Source organism: Crinia signifera, chromosome 11, assembly GCF_055691185.1.
Source record: "Crinia signifera chromosome 11, ASM5569118v1, whole genome shotgun sequence".
In the NCBI taxonomy this organism is placed as follows: domain Eukaryota; kingdom Metazoa; phylum Chordata; class Amphibia; order Anura; family Myobatrachidae; genus Crinia; species Crinia signifera.
In genome coordinates, this window is record NC_139227.1 from 122,119,283 (window position 1) to 122,140,704 (window position 21,422).

Consider the following 21,422-nt stretch of genomic DNA (forward strand, 5'->3'; position numbering starts at 1 on the left):
TAAAGTATACGCAAGTTGTTTAAAAAAAGAGAAAGTCCTGAAAAACTCGTGTCAACCTTTTTCCATGTTAACCTTTAGCTTGCGGTGAGATTATACATTTTATTTATTTTCTAGAAGACAGAATATATCTGGAACATAGATTACCGCGCTTTGGAACTTTCTAGTCTCACACAGACATACAGTATACTATTTATAGGTGTAACAGCTGCAGTCATTAAGAAGCGCTGAGATTGGGATTTTGTCTGTTTTTTTACAGACATGATGGCATTCACTGAGCGGGGGGCACATAATACAGACATGATGGCATTCACTGAGCGGGGGGCATATAATACAGACATGATGGCATTCACTGAGCGGGGGGCATATAATACAGACATGATGGCATTCACTGAGCGGGGGGCATATAATACAGACATGATGGCATTCACTGAGCGGGGGGCACATATTACAGACATGATGGCATTCACTGAGCGGGGGGGTATATAATACAGACATTATGGCATTCACTGAGTGGGGGGGTATATAATACAGACATGATGGCATTCACTGAGTAGGGGGCATATAGTACAGACATGATGGCATTCACTGAGCAGGGGGCATATAATACAGACATGATGGAATTCACTGAGTAGGGGGCATATAGTACAGACATGATGGCATTCACTGAGTGGGGGGCATATAATACAGACATGATGGCATTCACTGAGCGGGGGGCATATAATACAGACATGATGGCATTCACTGAGCGGGGGGCACATAATACAGACATGATGGCATTTACTGAGCGGGGGGCACATAATACAGACATGATGGCATTCACTGATTGGGGGGATATATAATACAGACATGATGGCATTTACTGAGTGGGGGTCACATAATACAGACATGATGGCACTCACTGAGCGGGGGGCATATAATACAGACATGATGGCATTCACTGAGCGGGGGGGCATATAATACAGACATGATGGCATTTACTGAGCGGGGGGGGCACATAATACAGACATGATGGCATTCACTGAGTAGGGGGCATATAATACAGACATGATGGCATTCACTGAGTGGGGGGCACTTAATACAGACATGATGGCATTCACTGAGCGGGGGGGTATATAATACAGACATGATGGAATTCACTGAGTAGGGGGCATATAGTACAGACATGATGGCATTCACTGAGCAGGGGGCATATAATACAGACATGATGGAATTCACTGAGTAGGGGGCATATAGTACAGACATGATGGCATTCACTGAGTGGGGGGCATATAATACAGACATGATGGCATTCACTGAGCGGGGGGCATATAATACAGACATGATGGCATTCACTGAGCGGGGGGCACATAATACAGACATGATGGCATTTACTGAGCGGGGGGCACATAATACAGACATGATGGCATTCACTGAGTGGGGGGCACATAATACAGACATGATGGCATTCACTGAGTGGGGGGCACATAATACAGACATGATGGCACTCACTGAGCGGGGGGCATATAATACAGACATGATGGCATTCACTGAGCGGGGGGCATATAATACAGACATGATGGCATTCACTGAGCGGGGGGCACATAATACAGACATGATGGCATTCACTGAGCGGGGGGCACATAATACAGACATGATGGCATTCACTGAGCGGGGGGCACATAATACAGACACGATGGCACTCACTGAGCGGGGGGCACATAATACAGACACGATGGCACTCACTGAGCGGGGGGCACATAATACAGACATGATGGCATTCACTGAGCGGGGGGGCATATAATACAGACATGATGGCCTTCACTAGGCGGGGGGGCATATAATACAGACATGATGGCATTCACTGAGCGGGGGGGCATATAATACAGACATGATGGCATTCACTGAGCGGGGGGCATATAGTACAGACATGATGGCATTCACTGAGCGGGGGGCATATAATACAGACATAATGGCATTCACTGAGTGGGGGCAGGGCCGGCGCCACCACTAGGCAAATCTAAGCATTTGCCTAGGGCGCCGGCCACTGGAGGGCGGCATTTTGTGCCGCCCGGTTACCTGTCCTACGGCGCTGTGTATTTAAATCTGGCGGCGGAGGCAGCGGGGGTCCCTGCAGTCCATTAAAAATCACGAGCGCTATCCGCCGGGCTATGCGGAAGCGCTTCTAGTGTGAAAACTCTGGCAGCACGGCGCACGCTGATCTCAGCCAATCAGCGTGCTGCCAGTGTTTTCACACTAGAAGCGCTACCGCATAGCCCGGCGGATAGCGCTCGTGATTTCTAATGGACTGCAGGGACCCCCGCTGCCTCCGCCGCCAGATTTAAATACACAGCGCCGCAGGAAGGTACCCCCCCCCCCCCGGCACCGGGGCGCCCCCACCCCGACTCGCCTGGGGCGCTCCGGTGCCTTGCACCGGCCCTGAGTGGGGGTATATAATACAGACATGATGGCATCCACTGAGCAGGGGGCATATAATACAGACATGATGGCATTCACTGAGTGGGGGTATATAATACAGACATGATGGCATTCACTGAGTAGGGGGCATATAATACAGACATGATGGCATTCACTGAGCGGGGGGGCATATAATACAGACATGATGGCATTCACTTAGCGGGGGGCACATAATACAGACATGATGGCATTCACTGAGCAGGGGGCATATAATACAGACATGATGGAATTCACTGAGTAGGGGGCATATAGTACAGACATGATGGCATTCACTGAGTGGGGGGCATATAATACAGACACGATGGCATTCACTGAGCGGGGGGCATATAATACAGACATGATGGCACTCACTGAATGGGGGGCATACAATTAGGGAGGACCATAGACTATCGATGATTAGAAATCAATCGTGGACAATGTTGAATAGTTTTGCCATCAACAGGTGATGGCAAAATGAATAGCTTAAATGAATAGTTTAGTTTTGCTTTTTCCCCCAAGGGGCCGGGACACGGAGCATAGCTCCACCCACAACACCCATCAAGCCCACCCCTATATTTTTATTGGCCCTCCGGCCAATAAATCAAAGAAAATGGGTGACCACTGATACATAAAAACATTGATGGTCATCCATACATATAATACAGGGGGTATCACACAGACATGGGGACAGTCACTGGAGGGGGTATCACACAGACATGGGGCAGTCACTGGATGGGGTATCACACAGACATGGGGACAGTCACTGGAGGGGGTATCACACAGACATGGGGCATTCACTGGATGGGGTATCACACAGATATGGGGACAGTCACTGGAGGGGGTATCACACAGACATGGGGACAGTCACTGGAGGGGGTATCACACAGACATGGGGCAGTCACTGGAGGGGGTATCACACAGACATGGGGCAGTCACTGGAGGGGGTATCACACAGACATGGGGAAGTCACTGGAGGGGGTATCACACAGACATGGGGCTGTCACTGGATGGGGTATCACACAGACATGGGGACAGTCACTGGAGGGGGTATCACACAGACATGGGGAAGTCACTGGAGGGGGTATCACACAGACATGGGGCGAGTCACTGGAGGGGGTATTACACAGACATGGGGCAGTCACTGGAGGGGGTATCAAACAGACATGGGGCAGTCACTGGAGGGGGTATCACACAGACATGGGGCGAGTCACTGGAGGGGGTATCACACAGAAAAGGGGGCAGTCACTGGAGGGGTCATGGGGGCAGTCACTGGAGGGGGTATCACACAGACATGGGGCAGTCACTGGAGGGGGTATCACACAGACATGGGACAGTCACTGGAGGGGGTATCACACAGACATGGGGACAGTCACTGGAGGGGGTATCACACAGACATGGGGCAGTCACTGGAGGGGGTATCACACAGACATGGGGCAGTCACTGGAGGGGGTATCACACAGACATGGGGAAGTCACTGGAGGGGGTATCACACAGACATGGGGCTGTCACTGGATGGGGTATCACACAGACATGGGGACAGTCACTGGAGGGGGTATCACACAGACATGGGGAAGTCACTGGAGGGGGTATCACACAGACATGGGGCGAGTCACTGGAGGGGGTATTACACAGACATGGGGCAGTCACTGGAGGGGGTATCAAACAGACATGGGGCAGTCACTGGAGGGGGTATCACACAGACATGGGGCGAGTCACTGGAGGGGGTATCACACAGAAAAGGGGGCAGTCACTGGAGGGGTCATGGGGGCAGTCACTGGAGGGGGTATCACACAGACATGGGGCAGTCACTGGAGGGGGTATCACACAGACATGGGGCAGTCACTGGAGGGGGTATCACACAGACATGGGGCAGTCACTGGAGGGGGTATCACGACATGGGGCAGTCACTGGAGGGGGTATCAAACAGACATGGGGCAGTCACTGGAGGGGGTATCACACAGACATGGGGCTGTCACTGGAGGGGGTATCACGACATGGGGCAGTCAGTGGAGGGGGTATCACGACATGGGGCAGTCAGTGGAGGGGGTATCACACAGACATGGGGCAGTCACTGGAGGGGGTATCACACAGACATGGGGCTGTCACTGGAGGGGGTATCACACAGACATGGGGCAGTCACTGGAGGGGGTATCACACAGACATGGGGGCAGTCACTGGATGGGGTATCACACAGACATGGGGCCGTCACAGGACCGGGTATCACACAGACATGGGGGCAGCAACAGGAGGGGGTATTACACAGACATGGGGGCAGCAACAGGAGGGGGTATTACACAGACATGGGTGCAGTCACTGGAGGAGGTATCACACAGGCATGGGGGCAGTCACTGGAGGGGGGCAGGGGGTATTACACAGACATGGGGGCACTGGAGGGGGTATTACACAGACATGGGGGCAGTCACCGGAGGGGGTATTACACAGACATGGGGGCAGTCACTGGAGGGGGTATTAGTATTACACAGACATGGGGGCAGTCACCGGAGGGGGTAATACACAGACATGGGGGCAGTCACTGGAGGGGGTATTACACAGACATGGGGGAAGTCACTGGAGGGGGGTAGGGGGTATTACACAGATATGGGGGCAGTCACTGGAGGGGGGCAGGGGGTATTACACAGATATGGGGGCAGTCACTGGAGGGGGGCAGGGGGTATTACACAGACATGGGGGCAGTCACCGGAGGGGGTATTACACAGACATGGGGGCAGTCACCGGAGGGGGTAATACACAGACATGGGGGCAGTCACTGGAGGGGGTATTACACAGACATGGGGGCAGTCACTGGAGGGGGTATCAATCACGCAGACATAGGGAAGCCACAGTCACGCTCTTCCCATAGTAGTAAATAGAATGATGTCATCTTACCACAACAGTGCGCCTGCGCCTCCATGGCCCCGCCTTCTGCGCCTCAGGCCCCGCCCCGCGTTCGGTGCACAGCTGTCCCGACCTCCCATCATGCAGTGCGGGTAGCCGGTGACCGGAGACATGAGCGGGGGAGGGGGGAACAGCTCGGCCCCCGGCCGCCTAGCCGACTATTTTGTCATCAGCGGTCTGGACACAGACACCGGCCTGGAACCGGACGAGCTCTCTGGTGAGTGGGGCTGGGGCGGAGGGAGGACCGGGGCGGGGAGATAACGGGGCTGGGTGATGTCCAGTGACCGTTATACCGGTTGTCGTTCTGCTGGAGACCGTTATACAGGGTGTCATCCTCCTACAGGGACCGTTATACAGGGTGTCATCCTCCTACAGGGACCGTTATACAGGGTGTCATCCTCCTACGGGGACCGTTATACAGGGTGTCATCCTCCTACAGGGACCGTTATACAGGGTGTCATCCTCCTACGGGGACCGTTATACAGGGTGTCATCCTCCTACAGGGACCGTTATACAGGGTGTCATCCTCCTACAGGGACCGTTATACAGGGTGTCATCCTCCTACAGGGACCGTTATACAGGGTGTCATCCTCCTACGGGGACCGTTATACAGGGTGTCATCCTCCTACGGGGACCGTTATACAGGGTGTCATCCTCCTACAGGGACCGTTATACAGGGTGTCATCCTCCTACAGGGACCGTTATACAGGGTGTCATCCTCCTACAGGGACCGTTATACAGGGTGTCATCCTCCTACAGGGACCGTTATACAGGGTGTCATCCTCCTACAGGGACCGTTATACAGGGTGTCATCCTCCTACAGGGACCGTTATACAGGGTGTCATCCTCCTACAGGGGACCGTTATACAGGGTGTCCTCCTCCTACGGGGACCGTTATACAGGGTGTCATCCTCCTACGGGGACCGTTATACAGGGTGTCATCCTCCTACGGGGACCGTTATACAGGGTGTCATCCTCCTACGGGGACCGTTATACAGGGTGTCATCCTCCTACGGGGACCGTTATACAGGGTGTCATCCTCCTACGGGGACCGTTATACAGGGTGTCATCCTCCTACGGGGACCGTTATACAGGGTGTCATCCTCCTACGGGGACCGTTATACAGGGTGTCATCCTCCTACGGGGACCGTTATACAGGGTGTCATCCTCCTACAGGGGACCGTTATACAGGGTGTCATCCTCCTACAGGGACCGTTATACAGGGTGTCATCCTCCTACAGGGACCGTTATACAGGGTGTCATCCTCCTACAGGGGACCGTTATACAGGGTGTCATCCTCCTACAGGGGACCGTTATACAGGGTGTCATCCTCCTACAGGGGACCGTTATACAGGGTGTCATCCTCCTACAGGGACCGTTATACAGGGTGTCATCCTCCTACAGGGACCGTTATACAGGGTGTCATCCTCCAACAGGGACCGTTATACAGGGTGTCATCCTTCTACAGGGGACCGTTATACAGGGTGTCATCCTCCTACATGGACCGTTATACAGGGTGTCATCCTCCTACATGGACCGTTATACAGGGTGTCATCCTCCTACATGGACCGTTATACAGGGTGTCATCCTCCTACAGGGACCGTTATACAGGGTGTCCTCCTCCTACAGGGACCGTTATACAGGGTGTCATCCTCCTACAGGGGACCGTTATACATGGTGTCATCCTCCTACAGGGACCGTTATACAGGGTGTCCTCCTCCTACAGGGGACCGTTATACAGGGTGTCATCCTCCTACATGGACCGTTATACAGGGTGTCATCCTCCTACATGGACCGTTATACAGGGTGTCATCCTCCTACATGGACCGTTATACAGGGTGTCATCCTCCTACAGGGACCGTTATACAGGGTGTCCTCCTCCTACAGGGACCGTTATACAGGGTGTCATCCTCCTACAGGGGACCGTTATACATGGTGTCATCCTCCTACAGGGACCGTTATACAGGGTGTCCTCCTCCTACAGGGGACCGTTATACAGGGTGTCATCCTCCTACAGGGGGCCGTTATACAGGGTGTCATCCTCCTACAGGGGACCGTTATACAGGGTGTCATCCTCCTACAGGGGACCGTTATACAGGGTGTCATCCTCCTACAGGGACCGTTATACAGGGTGTCATCCTCCTACAGGGACCGTTATACAGGGTGTCATCCTCCAACAGGGACCGTTATACAGGGTGTCATCCTCCTACATGGACCGTTATACAGGGTGTCATCCTCCTACAGGGGACCGTTATACAGGGTGTCATCCTCCAACAGGGACCGTTATACAGGGTGTCATCCTCCTACATGGACCGTTATACAGGGTGTCATCCTCCTACAGGGGACCGTTATACAGGGTGTCATCCTCCAACAGGGACCGTTATACAGGGTGTCATCCTCCTACATGGACCGTTATACAGGGTGTCATCCTCCTACAGGGGACCGTTATACAGGGTGCTGTCCTATGGGGGGACCCTTGGGGAAGTCGCCGACCTACGGGGGGACCCTTGGTCATGGTGCCGTCCTATGGGGGGACCCTTGGTCTTGGTGCCATGCTACGGGGGGGACCCTTGGTCATGGTGCCGTCCTACGGGGGACCCTTGTTCATGGTGCCGTCCTACGGGGGACCCTTGGGCAGGGTCATGTCCTACCGGGGGGGACCCTTGGGCAGGGTCCTGTCCTACCGGGGGGGACCCTTGGGCAGGGTCCTGTCCTACCGGGGGGGACCCTTGGGCAGGGTCCTGTCCTACCGGGGGGGACCCTTGGGCAGGGTCCCGTCCTACCGGGGGGGGACCCTTGGGCAGGGTGCCGTCCTACCGGGGGGGACCCTTGGGCAGGGTGCCGTCCTACCGGGGGGGGACCCTTGGGCAGGGTGCCGTCCTACCGGGGGGGGACCCTTGGGCAGGGTGCCGTCCTACCGGGGGGGGGGACCCTTGGGCAGGGTGCCGTCCTACCGGGGGGGGGGACCCTTGGGCAGGGTGCCGTCCTACCGGGGGGGGACCCTTGGGCAGGGTGCCGTCCTACCGGGGGGGGGACCCTTGGGCAGGGTGCCGTCCTACCGGGGGGGGGACCCTTGGGCAGGGTGCCGTCCTACCGGGGGGGGGACCCTTGGGCAGGGTGCCGTCCTACCGGGGGGGGACCCTTGGGCAGGGTGCCGTCCTACCGGGGGGGGGACCCTTGGGCAGGGTGCCGTCCTACCGGGGGGGGACCCTTGGGCAGGGTGCCGTCCTACCGGGGGGGGACCCTTGGGCAGGGTGCCATCCTACCGGGGGGGACCCTTGGGCAGGGTGCCGTCCTACCGGGGGATATAATGCAGCATCCTATGGCTGTGCGTTTGGGAATGCAGCTTCTTGCAGTGATGCCCACGACTCTCCCATATCACGCCCTCTGAATGGGCCATTTTTGGGAACACTACTATCTACTGCACAGGAACACCCATCACTTTTCCTTCACCTTTCTGAGACCGTCTGTTCTGATCTCAACAGCACCTTAATATTAGAGATGTGCAGGTTCTGATTTAAGCAGCCCATACACGCTGCTATGAGGGCGTTATTTGGAGGTCCCAGGACATGAATGTTTTGGGGAGAGCTGTGATTTGGGAATCAATCGAGAAGTCTGTTTTGATGATGGCAGTGATGATGGGGGTCCAATGCAATTTTGGGGAACCAGTTATTTGGGGTACCAAGAAGTTTCTGTTTGGGGGAGCAGTGACTTGGAGATCCCGCAGGATGGCTGTTAGGGGGAGCAGTGACTTGGAGATCCCACAGGATGACTGTTAGGGGGAGAAGTGATTTTGCATGTCCCGCAGGATGACTGTTAGGAAGAGCAGTGATTTGAATATCCCGCAGGATGACTGTTGGGGGGAGCAGTGATTTGGAGATTTCGTTGTTTTTCCATTAGCGGGGAACATTGATTTGGAGATTCCGCAGGATGACTGTTAGGGGGAGCAGTGACTTGGAGATACAGCAGGATGGCTGTTAGGGGGAGCAGTGACTTGGAGATCCCGCAGGATGGCTGTTAGGGGGAGCAGTGACTTGGAGATCCCGCAGGATGGCTGTTAGGGGGAGCAGTGACTTGGAGATCCCGCAGGATGGCTGTTAGGGGGAGCAGTGACTTGGAGATCCCGCAGGATGGCTGTTAGGGGGAGCAGTGACTTGGAGATCCTGCAGGATGACTGTTAGGGGGAGCAGTGACTTGGAGGTCCCGCAGGATGGCTGTTAGGGGGAGCAATGACTTGGAGATCCCGCAGGATGGCTGTTAGGGGGAGCAGTGACTTGGAGATCCCGCAGGATGACTGTTAGGAAGAGCAGTGATTTTAATATCCCGCAGGATGACTGTTAGGAAGAGCAGTGATTTGAATATCCCGCAGGATGACTGTTGGGGGAGCAGTGATTTGGAGATTTTGTTGTTTTTCCATTAGCGGTGGAACATTGATTTGGAGATTCCACAGGATGGCTGTTAGGGGTAGCAGTGACTTGGAGATTCCGCAGGATGGCTGTTAGGGGGAGCAGTGACTTGGAGATCCCGCAGGATGGCTGTTAGGGGGAGCAGTGAGTTGGAGATCCCGCAGGATGACTGTTAGGGGGAGCAGTGATTTGAATATCCCGCAGGATGACTGTTAGGAAGAGCAGTGATTTGAATATCCTGCAGGATGACTGTTGGGGGGAGAAGTGATTTGGAGATTTCGTTGTTTTTCCATTAGGGGGTGCTGTGACTTGAAGATCACAGGTGATCTGAATTCCATCAGAAGAATATAATAGAGCAGAGTGATGCCTCTCACAAAAAAACCATCCCTCTTGGATTGTAAGCTCTTGAGGGCAGAGTCTACGCTACGTGTTGCCCATGTGCGTGTATTTAAATTCAATGCGCTTTATTGTTGGTCCCATTGTGTACAATTGTATAATATGATGACCTCATTGTCCTCCTGTTGTGTATGGACCATGTGTTATAGAGGCTTTCACAGCTGTATACTCAACAGGTTGTGGTTTGATGGTCATCTGTTGTGTTACTGTGTGTGACTGTGGTGTGGGTTCTAAGCTGGCGGGTTGCTGTGAGTGGGAGGCCTGTGAAATAATGGCAATCGTGAAGGTTAAATCTGCATATCCCCCCCCCCCCACCCCAAATTAGTTTTTCTCCTTTCTCCAAACACAACTCCAAGTGTCTATTGGCTGCAATGTGCTGCACGGTGGGGTTTTCTGTCTGCCGTTATGATATCACGTGGCGCTGTGGTTCATCTGCTGCACAACTCGTCACTCTGCGCTGGATTCAGATATATATATATATATATATATATATATAGTTGGTGAGAGAAGTTGCAGAAGGACATTAACAAATTAGTTTGGAGCAAACAACTTCCATTCTCACACACCCAAGTGAAGGGCTAAGATCCATGTCCCATGTTTCGCTCTGATGTCCTTAAGTCGCCTTCTGACAAACTGTTATTTCCTTCCAAGTTTACAAGCGATCTCTGCCCTCTTGAATGAGGACAAATGGGTGTCATTGTCCCTCTTGTGAACGTCTACTTAGTGGGGTTTATCGGCACGTCTCATGGGCCAGGCATGCTGAGGGGTACATGTATGAAGCAGTGATAAGGGAAAAGTGATAAAGTGCCGGGCACTTTATCACTGGGATGCAGTCAAAATCTCGACAGGGTCAAAATACCGAATGGGTCATAATACCGACAAGGACAAAATCCCGACATTTAAAATCCCGACAAGGACAAAATCCCGACAAGGTCACAATACCGACATATAGAATGTACAGGCGAAACAGTCAACATGACCTTGTGTAGGCAGGTCGCGAGGTCGACATGGTTTTTTTTCACTGTTTTTTGACCAGACATGTGCCGACAGGCGGTATTTCATGTCCTACCATCCACTAGGGCGCGGTGGGAGAATAAAATAGTGTGGCGAGGCACCGTGTCCGAAGCATTGCGAGCGAAGCGAGCGCTGCGGTTCACTTCCAACTATGTCCATGTTGACCGTGTTGACAGTCAAAAAACAGTGAAAAAACCCATGTCGACCTGTCGACACAAAGTCATGTTGACTGTTTCACCTGTACATTCTATATGTCGGGATTTTGTCCTTGTCGGGATTATGACCCATTCGGGATTATGACGGTCGGGATTTCATACCGAATCCTTATCACCAGCCAATCAGCTCCTGACTGTCCTTTTTTAAACCCAGTCTGTAACTTAACAGTCAGGAGCTGATTGGCCGGTGATAAAGTACCAGGCACTTTATCACTTCTCCTCCCTCATCACTGCTCCACACATCTACCCCTCAGCATGTTTGGCCCATGCCAAGTTATTGTTGATATAAGTAATCTGCCACCCCATTCTCCCCATGCCTGGGTGGTGGCATACGCTCATTAAGTCAACATACATTATGTTGACCTGGCTAAGGTCGACATGATTGGAAGGTTGACACAAGCATTAGGTCAACAATGGCTAAGTTGACGGTCAAAAAATCGACATGAGTTCTCACGTTTTTTGTAAAAAAAATTATTTGAGCCGACTTGCTGAAACCCGATAAATTTTCGGTAGGAATCGTCTTATCGAGGATTTTCTTGATCACCCAACCTTGGCATCGGGTTAACGGGCGATTGCTCCAATTCTGCCCTAATGTATGGGCCCCTTAATCTGACACTGAAATAAGTTTCATTTATTTCTCCGATATTGGAGTAGACCATGTTTCATGATAGCGGTCAAGGCCCCCAGCCACTAGGGCTAGGTATCGGATGCAGCATCCCGCCAACTCACCCAGCAGCAGGATCGCATACAGTACATTGCCTACGATGTATCTTATGCGACCCCAGTCATGGCTACAGGCTGCGATAAATATTCATGGCAGCCCGTAGGATCTGCGTTACGAGGCGCATGGAAACTCGCTTTGCAATCGCAGGAAAATGGCGTGCGGCGTGTCACTTATCATGCGTCGGAATCGCATAAAGGTTGCCCATATCGCAGTAGTGGATGGGGGCCATTAGTGTTTCCAATAATATAAATGAGTGACGCATTTCGCCGTTTGCAGTCCGCTGCGTCAACAGGGAAATTAAGGAGGACAAGTAGATGAACAGGAGCGGTCTTTGCAGGAATTCACGTACAAGGGGCTTAATTCAGACCGGATCTAAAAGCTGCTTTTTCAGCAAATGGACAAAACCATGCTGCACTGCAGGTGGGGCAGATGTAACATGTGCAGATAGAGGATTACTTTTGAGTGAGCTATTTTGTTTCTGTGCAGGGTAAATACTGGCTGTTTTATTCTCAAACAGCAAATTTAGATTTCAGTTTCAACACGACCCACCCAAATGTAACTCTCTCTCTCTGCACATGTTACATCTGCCACACCTGCAGTGCAGCATGGTTTTGTACTTTTACTTTTTTTTTTACATAACAAAAAGCAGATTTACGATCCAAGTCTGATTTAGGCACAGTGTGCTTTGTGGTGCTGTGGGTGGGGATCAGGGTGGGCATGAGAGCAGACTTCTGGAAATACTGTCCTAGTCTTTGAAAGCCTTTAGTTAAACAGAGATGGATTTCACAGCCCAAAATAACTGTGACTTATTGTACCAGCCAGACTGTGTCTGTTGCACTCGGAAAGGCACAATCACTGTCTAATGGACAAAACCATGTGTACTGCAGGTGGGGCTGATGTAAAAGGTGCAGAGAGAGTTAGATTTGGGTGTTTTATTGTTTCTGTGCAGGGTAAATACTGGCTGCTTTATTTTTACACTGTAATAGAGATATCAGTTTGAAGTATACCCCCCACCCAAATCTAACTCTCTCTGCACATGTTACATCTGTTACATCTGCCCCACCTGCAGTGCACATGTCTTTGTCCATTAGAGAGTGATTGTGCCTTTCCGAGTGAATCAGAATAACCCCTGTGTCTGTTGCATTAAATGACATGACACTTTAACGTGTCACACTGATGAACGGGTTTCTGGGCCCATAGAGCTCACGTGTCTCTTGCCGACACGCTATCTGTATTACTACACGGGTGACAAAGAACATTTGGCAGGACAGCAGATAATAGAAAGCAGCCCTCTCCCAAGATTGTGTCATTGCTATAATTAGACGCTGCTGCTGAATGCGAATTTACATTCATCATGCGCTGGTCGCACTTGGCTGGCAGATAGGGGCTGATTCAGAAGTTTAAAGGAATTCCGGTTCTGAGACCGATGTTCATCCAATGCTGTGTCTTTGCACGCAATCGAACGGATCTTAGCAGCTGGTGGTTGGCTCCTCCTTAGAACACGGCGGCTGCGACATTTCTTTTCTGATCAGATACATATGAAGCAACGTCGCTGTTAGTATCTGTTTCTGAATTCTTTAGTGACTCCGGGTTACCCGTCTCCTGTAGTAACACGGAGGTCAGGCGCCGATACCTGGTTGACTGGCAGGATGCAGCTGTTTGGGGACTGAGGGGTAGATTTATTAAGCTCAGTGATGTGATAAAGTGTCTGGTTTTTATCACCGGCCAATCGGCGCCTACCTGTCATTTTTCAAACCAAGCCTGTAACTTCACAGTTAGGAGCTGATTGGTCGGTGATAAAAACCAGGCACTTTATCACTTCACCGAGCTTAATAAATCTGCCCCCGAGCATGGATTTTGGCACAGTGTACTGGTGGGGTCAGATAAGGAGTAATGTGCTGCGGTATCACTGTCCCTGTGGGTATTCTCCAGTTCCCACGCAGGATTTCTACACAGCAAGTCTGCAAAGCTGTTCGTCACACCCTGCCTGCTCAGATAGAGAAGCCCCTGCCCCTAGGTAGGGTATATTCTCCAGGTATCTTCTGTATGATACTCAGTAATACACAGAGGGGGTTATTCTGGTTCACTCGCAAAGGCAAATTCCTTGTCAAATGTACAAAACCATGTGTACTGCAGGTGGGGCAGATGTAACGTGCAGAAAGAATTAGATTTGGGTGGGGTTTTACTTCAAAGTGAGATCTATATTGCAGTGTAAAAATAAAGCAGTCAGTATTTACCCTGCACAGAAACTAGATAACTCTCCCAAATCTAACTCTCTCTGCGCATGTTACATCAGCCCCACCTGCAGTGCACATGGTTTTGTCCATTTGAGAAGGAATTTGTCTTTGCAAGTGAACCAGAATAAGGGCCAGTGTTTGTTACATAGCAAAATAATGGTTTTATATATCTTATAGGGATGATCACTGAGGATGCCGACACCAGAATACCGGCTGCTGGCATCCCACAGGTAAGTATGCAGGGAGCGGTAGCTTTAGTCCGGGATGGGAGGGGGCCTATGTATGGGTTCTGGGAGGGTTAGGGGGGCAGGGAGAAGGTTATTATACTTTGCTAGGTCGACACTATCAAGGTTGACATATATTATGTTGACCACTAAAGGCCGACACATGAAATAGGTCAACATGACTAAGGTTGCCAGGGTCGGAAGTTTGACACAAGCATTAGGTTGACAATGGGAAGGTCGACAGTCTCAAGGACTCTTTCCGTCCTAACAATATCTGTGCACACAGGTTCCTAGCCCCGCCCCCTGGGGCTGCATATAGCAGTGTGGGTGCGAGCAGTGATACAGATTGTATCTGGTGGAGCGCTGCTGTGTATCTGTCTCCGGAGATCACGGTTGCTAGGTATATGTAACGCTGGCATCACATGTAATCACCGGAGTCCTGCTCTTTAGCCTTCTGGGGCCCCAAGCGGCCCCTGGGGAAGGTTATCCGTGCCGGGTACACCACGATGAGATGATGCGTATAATCTGTGGAATGTATATACTGACCAGATGTCTTTGCCCTATAATAACCAGGGGTTTACCGTACATATACCGGTTGGTACGTTTTGTTGCGCCTTATAATATCGATAGTTAGAATGTGGTCCTCATAGTGGCGGCATTATTACGCCTACAAGCTGGCGCAACGGACTTTGCTGCGCTATGTAAGAAACTGTTCATAATAATAGACAACTAAAAAACGCATGTCTTCTTCCTGTCGCCCTAGAGATGCACCCCCATATTATTAGTGGCTCTTGTATATAAGATATTGTGTGTATAATCTCCCGGGCCGGCCGGCTGTGGGGATGATATTGTACAAGCGTCCGCGCTCACCATAACGTCAGGAAGCGTCTCACCCTGCGCCTAGGCAACCCGTCCCAGTGCAATCTGTATTCCTGGCACTGCGGAGGGGTCTCTGTCGCCAGCCGCGCTGTGTAATTGTCACCGACACGCCTTAACCCTTTGTCAGCCAGCGCTGAGCTGTCCCTGCTTCCTTGTAATGATTTGTGTCGCCGGTGGATGAAATACATTACAGGCGTTTATAACGTTTCCCAAATTTGACTGACGCGGACTTATTTTTTTCTTCTTCTATTGTCAGTTGGACACAATTATTTAGCAGGATCGATTTAAATATTACAAGGGAACTAAGGGCCGATTCATACCGGCTCCCTGGGCTGCGAGTATTCACAGCGTACTATGCGCATGCGCGGCCTTGCGATCATCGGCCCTGCGTACAGCCCTGGGGTGACTCCTGTATAGAATTCACCTATCCAGGGATAGTCCCAGTAGTTGCATACTTGTATTACGTTTAAGTGTAGAATCGGCCAATATATGGCGCATACTGATAATATTACTACAGATAATCATTTATATCATTAGATAGGAACCTCGTTTAGAGATAGTCATAACTGCAAGATGCAACTTTTTGGACCATGGAGATGCACCCAAAGCATAGTCAGGTGGTGTTGACACAAGGCGCACCCAAGATGGCTGCCTAAAAGCACAAATATGACTTTGTTGAAAGGAGATAAGTTGTGGGTACCCAAAACCTGGTGCTACTGTATGTGATATCTGTCAGACCTGAGGTCCTATACGATGCTCTGTCAGGAGTTCTGTATAGACAGCGGGGGTTATTCTGATTCACTCGGAAAGGCACAATCACTCCTTAACGGACAAAACCATGCTGCACTGCAGGTGGGGCTGATGTAAAATGGGGTGTGGATCATTTGGTCTACAGCAAGTTGGTCGACATGGCTCAAGGTCGACATGGGTCTAGGTCGACATGAGGTAGGTCGACAGGTCATAAGGTTGACACAAGCATTAGGTCGACAGTGAAAAGGTTGAGATGGAGTTTTCACTGGGTTTTTTTTTCAGCCAAATGTCGACACAGTCAACATGGACACTGCAATGTAGCACCCCGTCCCCTCGCATGGCTGTCTGCGCTCGGCACACTATTTTATTCTCCCTCCACGCCCTAGAGGATGGTAGGGCATAAAATACCGCCTGTCGGCACATGTCGGCTCCAAAAACAGTATAAAAAAAAACATGTTGATGTTTTGTCTGTCGACCTTGCCCATGTCAACCTAATGGTGTTGTCCTAATGCTTGTCGACCATCATGCTGTAGACCAAATGACCGTATCCCATAATGTGCAGATAGAGTCATGGTGTGTACACACTTGTACAATCTGCATGAGATCCAGATGAGATTTTGACTATATAGTGGAGATCTGCACTATATGTATGCACATAGCCTAATCTGTATACATGGTCAAAATCTCATCTGGATCTCATGCAGAAAGTCTTGGCTGCATAGAATATATAGTGGAGATCTGCACTGTATGTATGCACATAGCCTAATCTGTATACATGGTCAAAATCTCATCTGGATCTCATGCAGAAAGTCTTGGCTGCATAGACTATATCGTGCAGATCTGCCCTATATGTATGCACATAGCCTGATTGTATACATAGTCAAAATCTCATCGGGATCTCATGCAGATTGTACAAGTGTGTACACACCGATGTGGGGGTGTTTTATTGTTTCTGTGCAGGGTAAATACTGACTGCTTTATTTTTACACTGCAATATAGACATCCATTTGAAGTACAAACCCCACCCAAATCTAGCTCTCTCTGCACATGTTACATCAGCCCCATCTGCAGTGCAGCACGGTTCTGTCCATTAGAGAGTGATTGTGAATCAGAATAACCCCCAGCATGTAGGTGACAGTAGGGTATTAGAATACAGCGTGTTCCAGCTACATAACAGAAAGACCAGGGAAAGAGCTCACCATGTGTAATGTGGAGGGGATAGGAACGGGAAGTCTGGAACCGCAGCATTGCACACCCCCCCCCCCCCCCCCCCCCCCCGTGTTGAAACCTGCGTGGATTTCCGCTGATTGCTCCAGTTTCCTCTCACACTCAGCGGGTGCAGTTCTGTCATTTCTCCTCATTGCTCAGTGAAGGGCAGGACGCTGCATTATTCAGCACATCCTGCTGACGGAGTATGGAAGTTCCATTTTCCAAAGTGATCCTAGATGGAAGCTTTTACTGTGACGGAGGCAGCTAAAAGGCTTCTACGCACTGGTAGGTTAGATGGCTGCTGACTAAGGTGGACCCTATCGGATGTCTGTGACTGTAAGCTCCAATGGGCACTGGCTGAGGTGAATGACTCGACAGTGCTGCGTGATAGGCAATTACATCAATAAATGGCAATAATAAGTGAAACCTCCGCTTCCCCCTCGCACGGCACGATCCCCCGCAGGCATGCGAATGGGGTATTTGCATAATCATCTATTCGCAGCCTTGGGTGCCAGTACAAAATCATTAGACGGCCCCCGACCATCAAATGATTTTGGAAGCGTCGCAGATCTGAGACACCTCTAGTGTCTCTGATCTGCAGGTGGGCAGCTGAAGTCAGCAGCCCGCCCCCCCGCACCCGCATCGTGAAACCCTGGGAGTTCCCATGGGCCAATCCCCGGCCTTCCGCCCCCCCTCCCCCCCCCCGGCCATACTGTTGTGTGCAAGCGGCCGGCGAATAATCTATACGCATGCGCAAAAGAATCGTTCCCCAGTGCGGGGGACCAATTAATCCTGAATAAGGTCCTTAGTGTGTCCCTGAGGTGGCAACTTACACCAGTCCAAGGGCCCTACCTGTCCCCCTGCAGTAGAATCGGTCCATTCGTACTGCGGATATGCGTTTATTGCGCTATAACGGACGATACCGGAACTCTTCCGGCATAAAATAGCAGAAAGTACAGAAGGAAATAGTTTGCGCAGATATAAAAGTCTTTATGGTTCGTTACTGACATTGCTCAAAGGTTAAATATGTGCTAAAATCACAGCTGTCCTTGTCTATGATAGCCGTTTCCTGATTGGATCTTGCAGAGTTAGGGCCTAATTCAGCTTGGATTGCTTCTGTCCAATGGCGGAGGAGCTGCACTCGCACAGGGATCACAGGGAAAGTCACCTTGCTAGTCACCGTGTGGTAGGCAGCCGGAGTAAGGTTAGACTGGAGCAGGCTGCAGTGGCAGAGAGGCCCTGCAAACAATGGTCCTGATGTTCCCCATGAACTGCCATCGCATCGCAATTTGATGCAAATGCAGGCAGGGGGTGGTGTGCAGGCAGGGGGCGGTGTGCGGGCAGGAGGGGGTGTGCGGGCAGGAGGGGGTGTGCGGGCAGGGGGGGGTGTGCAGGCAGGGGGTGGTGTGCAGGCAGGGGGTGGTGTGCGGGCAGGAGGGGGTGTGCGGGCAGGAGGGGGTGTGCGGGCAGGGGGGGGTGTGCAGGCAGGAGGGGGTGTGCAGGCAGGAGGGGGTGTGCAGGCAGGGGGTGGTGTGCAGGCAGGAGGGGTTGTGCAGGCAGGGGGTGGTGTGCAGGCAGGAGGGGGTGTGCAGGCAGGAGGTGGTGTGCAGGCAGGGGATGTTATGCAGGCAGGGGATGGTATGCACTTGTTCCTGCATTTGCATTGCTTAATGATCGCTGTGAGCAACTTTACACTATGCCATGTTTACTGAGGGGTAGATGTACAGTATGATGCAGTGATAAGGGAAGAGAAGTGGCCCATGGCAACCAATCGGCTGCTCTGTATAATTTTATATTATGCAAATTATAGCTTTTACTTCAGTGCTGATTGGTTGCCATGGGCCACTCCTCCTCTGGCTCACTTCTCCTCCCTTATCACTGCTTCATACATCTATCCCTGAATCAGGCCCTTAGTGGGGATTTGCTTTTTTGAGAGATGTTAGGAAAGGTCCCATTTTGGATTCTGTCACACAATAAGAAATCCTGTGTTATTTTGAAAGTTTCAAAATGGTGTTTCTCTAGCTTCCCTCAATCAGGCTGCACCAAGAGTACATTTTGTGTGTGTGTGTGTGTGTGTGTATGTATATGTAATATATTACCCCCCCCCCCCCCCTCACACACACACACACCTCTCCTTCCCCATTATTTAATTCCCTGTAGTATTCCGTAATCCAAGTACTATAGTACCGAGATCCGGCTTCCATAATGGATGATGCGTCACCGTCTGAGTGCACGGTGGAGAGGGGTCAGTGCGTTTGTGGTAACATATGTCTGTTATGTACCAAAGCGAATGCATCAGAACAGGACCCTGCAAGTACTGCACAGCACGTATCTGGGTTACTACAATATTTATTTTAAATGTGAACAATAGTGATTCACACGTCTAATTGGTCTTTATGGCCAAAACGTCCAGAAATAAATGAGAATCTAGTCACAAAATCATTTAATAAATGCGTTAAGGTTTTTTTTTTTTTTTCTTCAAAATACTTTATTGACAGGGGGAAAAAATACAGAAAATGAAGTCTCGCCACATAAAACAATGCAAATAATATATAAATAACAAAAGTTGACATAATACAATCAAGAATAATTGTATTCTTATATTTATATATACAGAATAAAGAATCTGAAAGGTGGGCACTTGACAAGGGGTGTTGTGCTTGAATATTTTTATGCACATTACAGCAATATGTCACATTAACCTCCTTTTTGGGGTATATTCAATGCAGCCGGCAAGCTATACGGTGAGCAGTGCCTATAGCTAGCCACCAGAGTATTCAACGCCATCCCCTTCATTCGCTGCTTCCACCGCGCTGGTTATTTTCAGAGAGGTGGAAATGGAAGGCTCACCACAAAATGCAGTGGTCTCGCTGCATTTGCGGCACACCTCGCCGTTTTAGGGGGACTTAAGGAATTTATACAGCAAGGGAAACATTGAATACGGCGAGGATGGCTTTTCCTGGCCAAATAAAAAGCCATCCTCGCCGTCAAACCCGCCTCGCTGCCACTCGCCGCCTACATTGAATACACCTCAATATCAACCAGTTGTGTAGTCTCCATTCAGTCTACACTGTGGAATCCATCGTGTTTTACATGTAATCCTGTTGTTTTATCACTGTTTAGCACTATGTGAGTACATACAGGCTTCTAGAGGCAGAGATGGGGCTGGACGCTTCGTGTCCTGCGCGGCTGAAGGTAATCGGAAGCAAGGCGGATGGCAGCCTCATGTCTCTAACACTCCGGCCTGATCAGCCGGCCACCTCTCCGACAGCCCTCTAACTACCGGTGGCTTGCCAGCCATTAACCCACAGAGCATGCTGGGACTTGTAGTTCCACAACACCTGGCTAGCCATTGGCTGCCGGATCCTGCTGGAAGGTGCAGCCACGTTGTGTAAGCCATTCCCACTCTGTGGGTGTAATACCTCACGAGTGGAAGCAGATAAGGGTGCAGTATAGAATCCCGGAGGATCGCAATAATTCCGCCATCGCGGATCTCTGCGCTGTCCAGAAACCTCAGTTCGTATTTTTATTTTATGTCATAAGTGGAAATATTTGACAATGTTTTTTTTTTTTAATAAAATGTCAGTATAGTCTCCCGTTATCCATTATACTTCTATCCGTAATTTTTAATAATTAATTCCCGTCTAGAAAAGTCCCTTAGTTAACGGCAAGATTATATCTTCTAATCGAAGATGAATACATGATTAATCCTGTCCCATTTATTCATTGTTTTTTAAGTCCTGATCCTGCTGAAATAACAGATCCAAGATGGCGTCCCTCAGCAAAAAAACTAGTCAGGGATAGCATTTTTCTAATGAGCGCTGCCATCCTATTTTATACTGTTCCTTATCTGTACACCCAACTATACAACCGGGCTCCACCTCCATGCAGCCGGTCTGCTGCTAACTAGAACCAGCTACCTGACCTGTCCTCTGCTTTCTAGGTTTCTCACTGACTCTGAGCTCTCCGTGTCCTGTCTCCGTTTATTCTTCTGTGGTTTAACAGCTGTCTAGGATTTCACGCTGCGTCTTCCGATTGCA

General features: G+C 50.7%; 1 protein-coding gene across 1 annotated transcript in view; it reads left to right on the top strand.

Annotated features, from left to right (window-relative positions):
- The first annotated feature begins 5,357 nt into the window (after positions 1–5,357).
- Positions 5,358–21,422, top strand: part of DENND5A (DENN domain containing 5A) — a 42,643-nt gene continuing 26,578 nt past the window's right edge. Inside the window, 2 exon segments of the mRNA XM_083164616.1 lie at positions 5,358–5,545; positions 20,506–20,577. Of these exon segments, the coding sequence (XP_083020742.1) occupies positions 5,440–5,545; positions 20,506–20,577 (178 nt within the window). The 5' untranslated portion in view covers positions 5,358–5,439.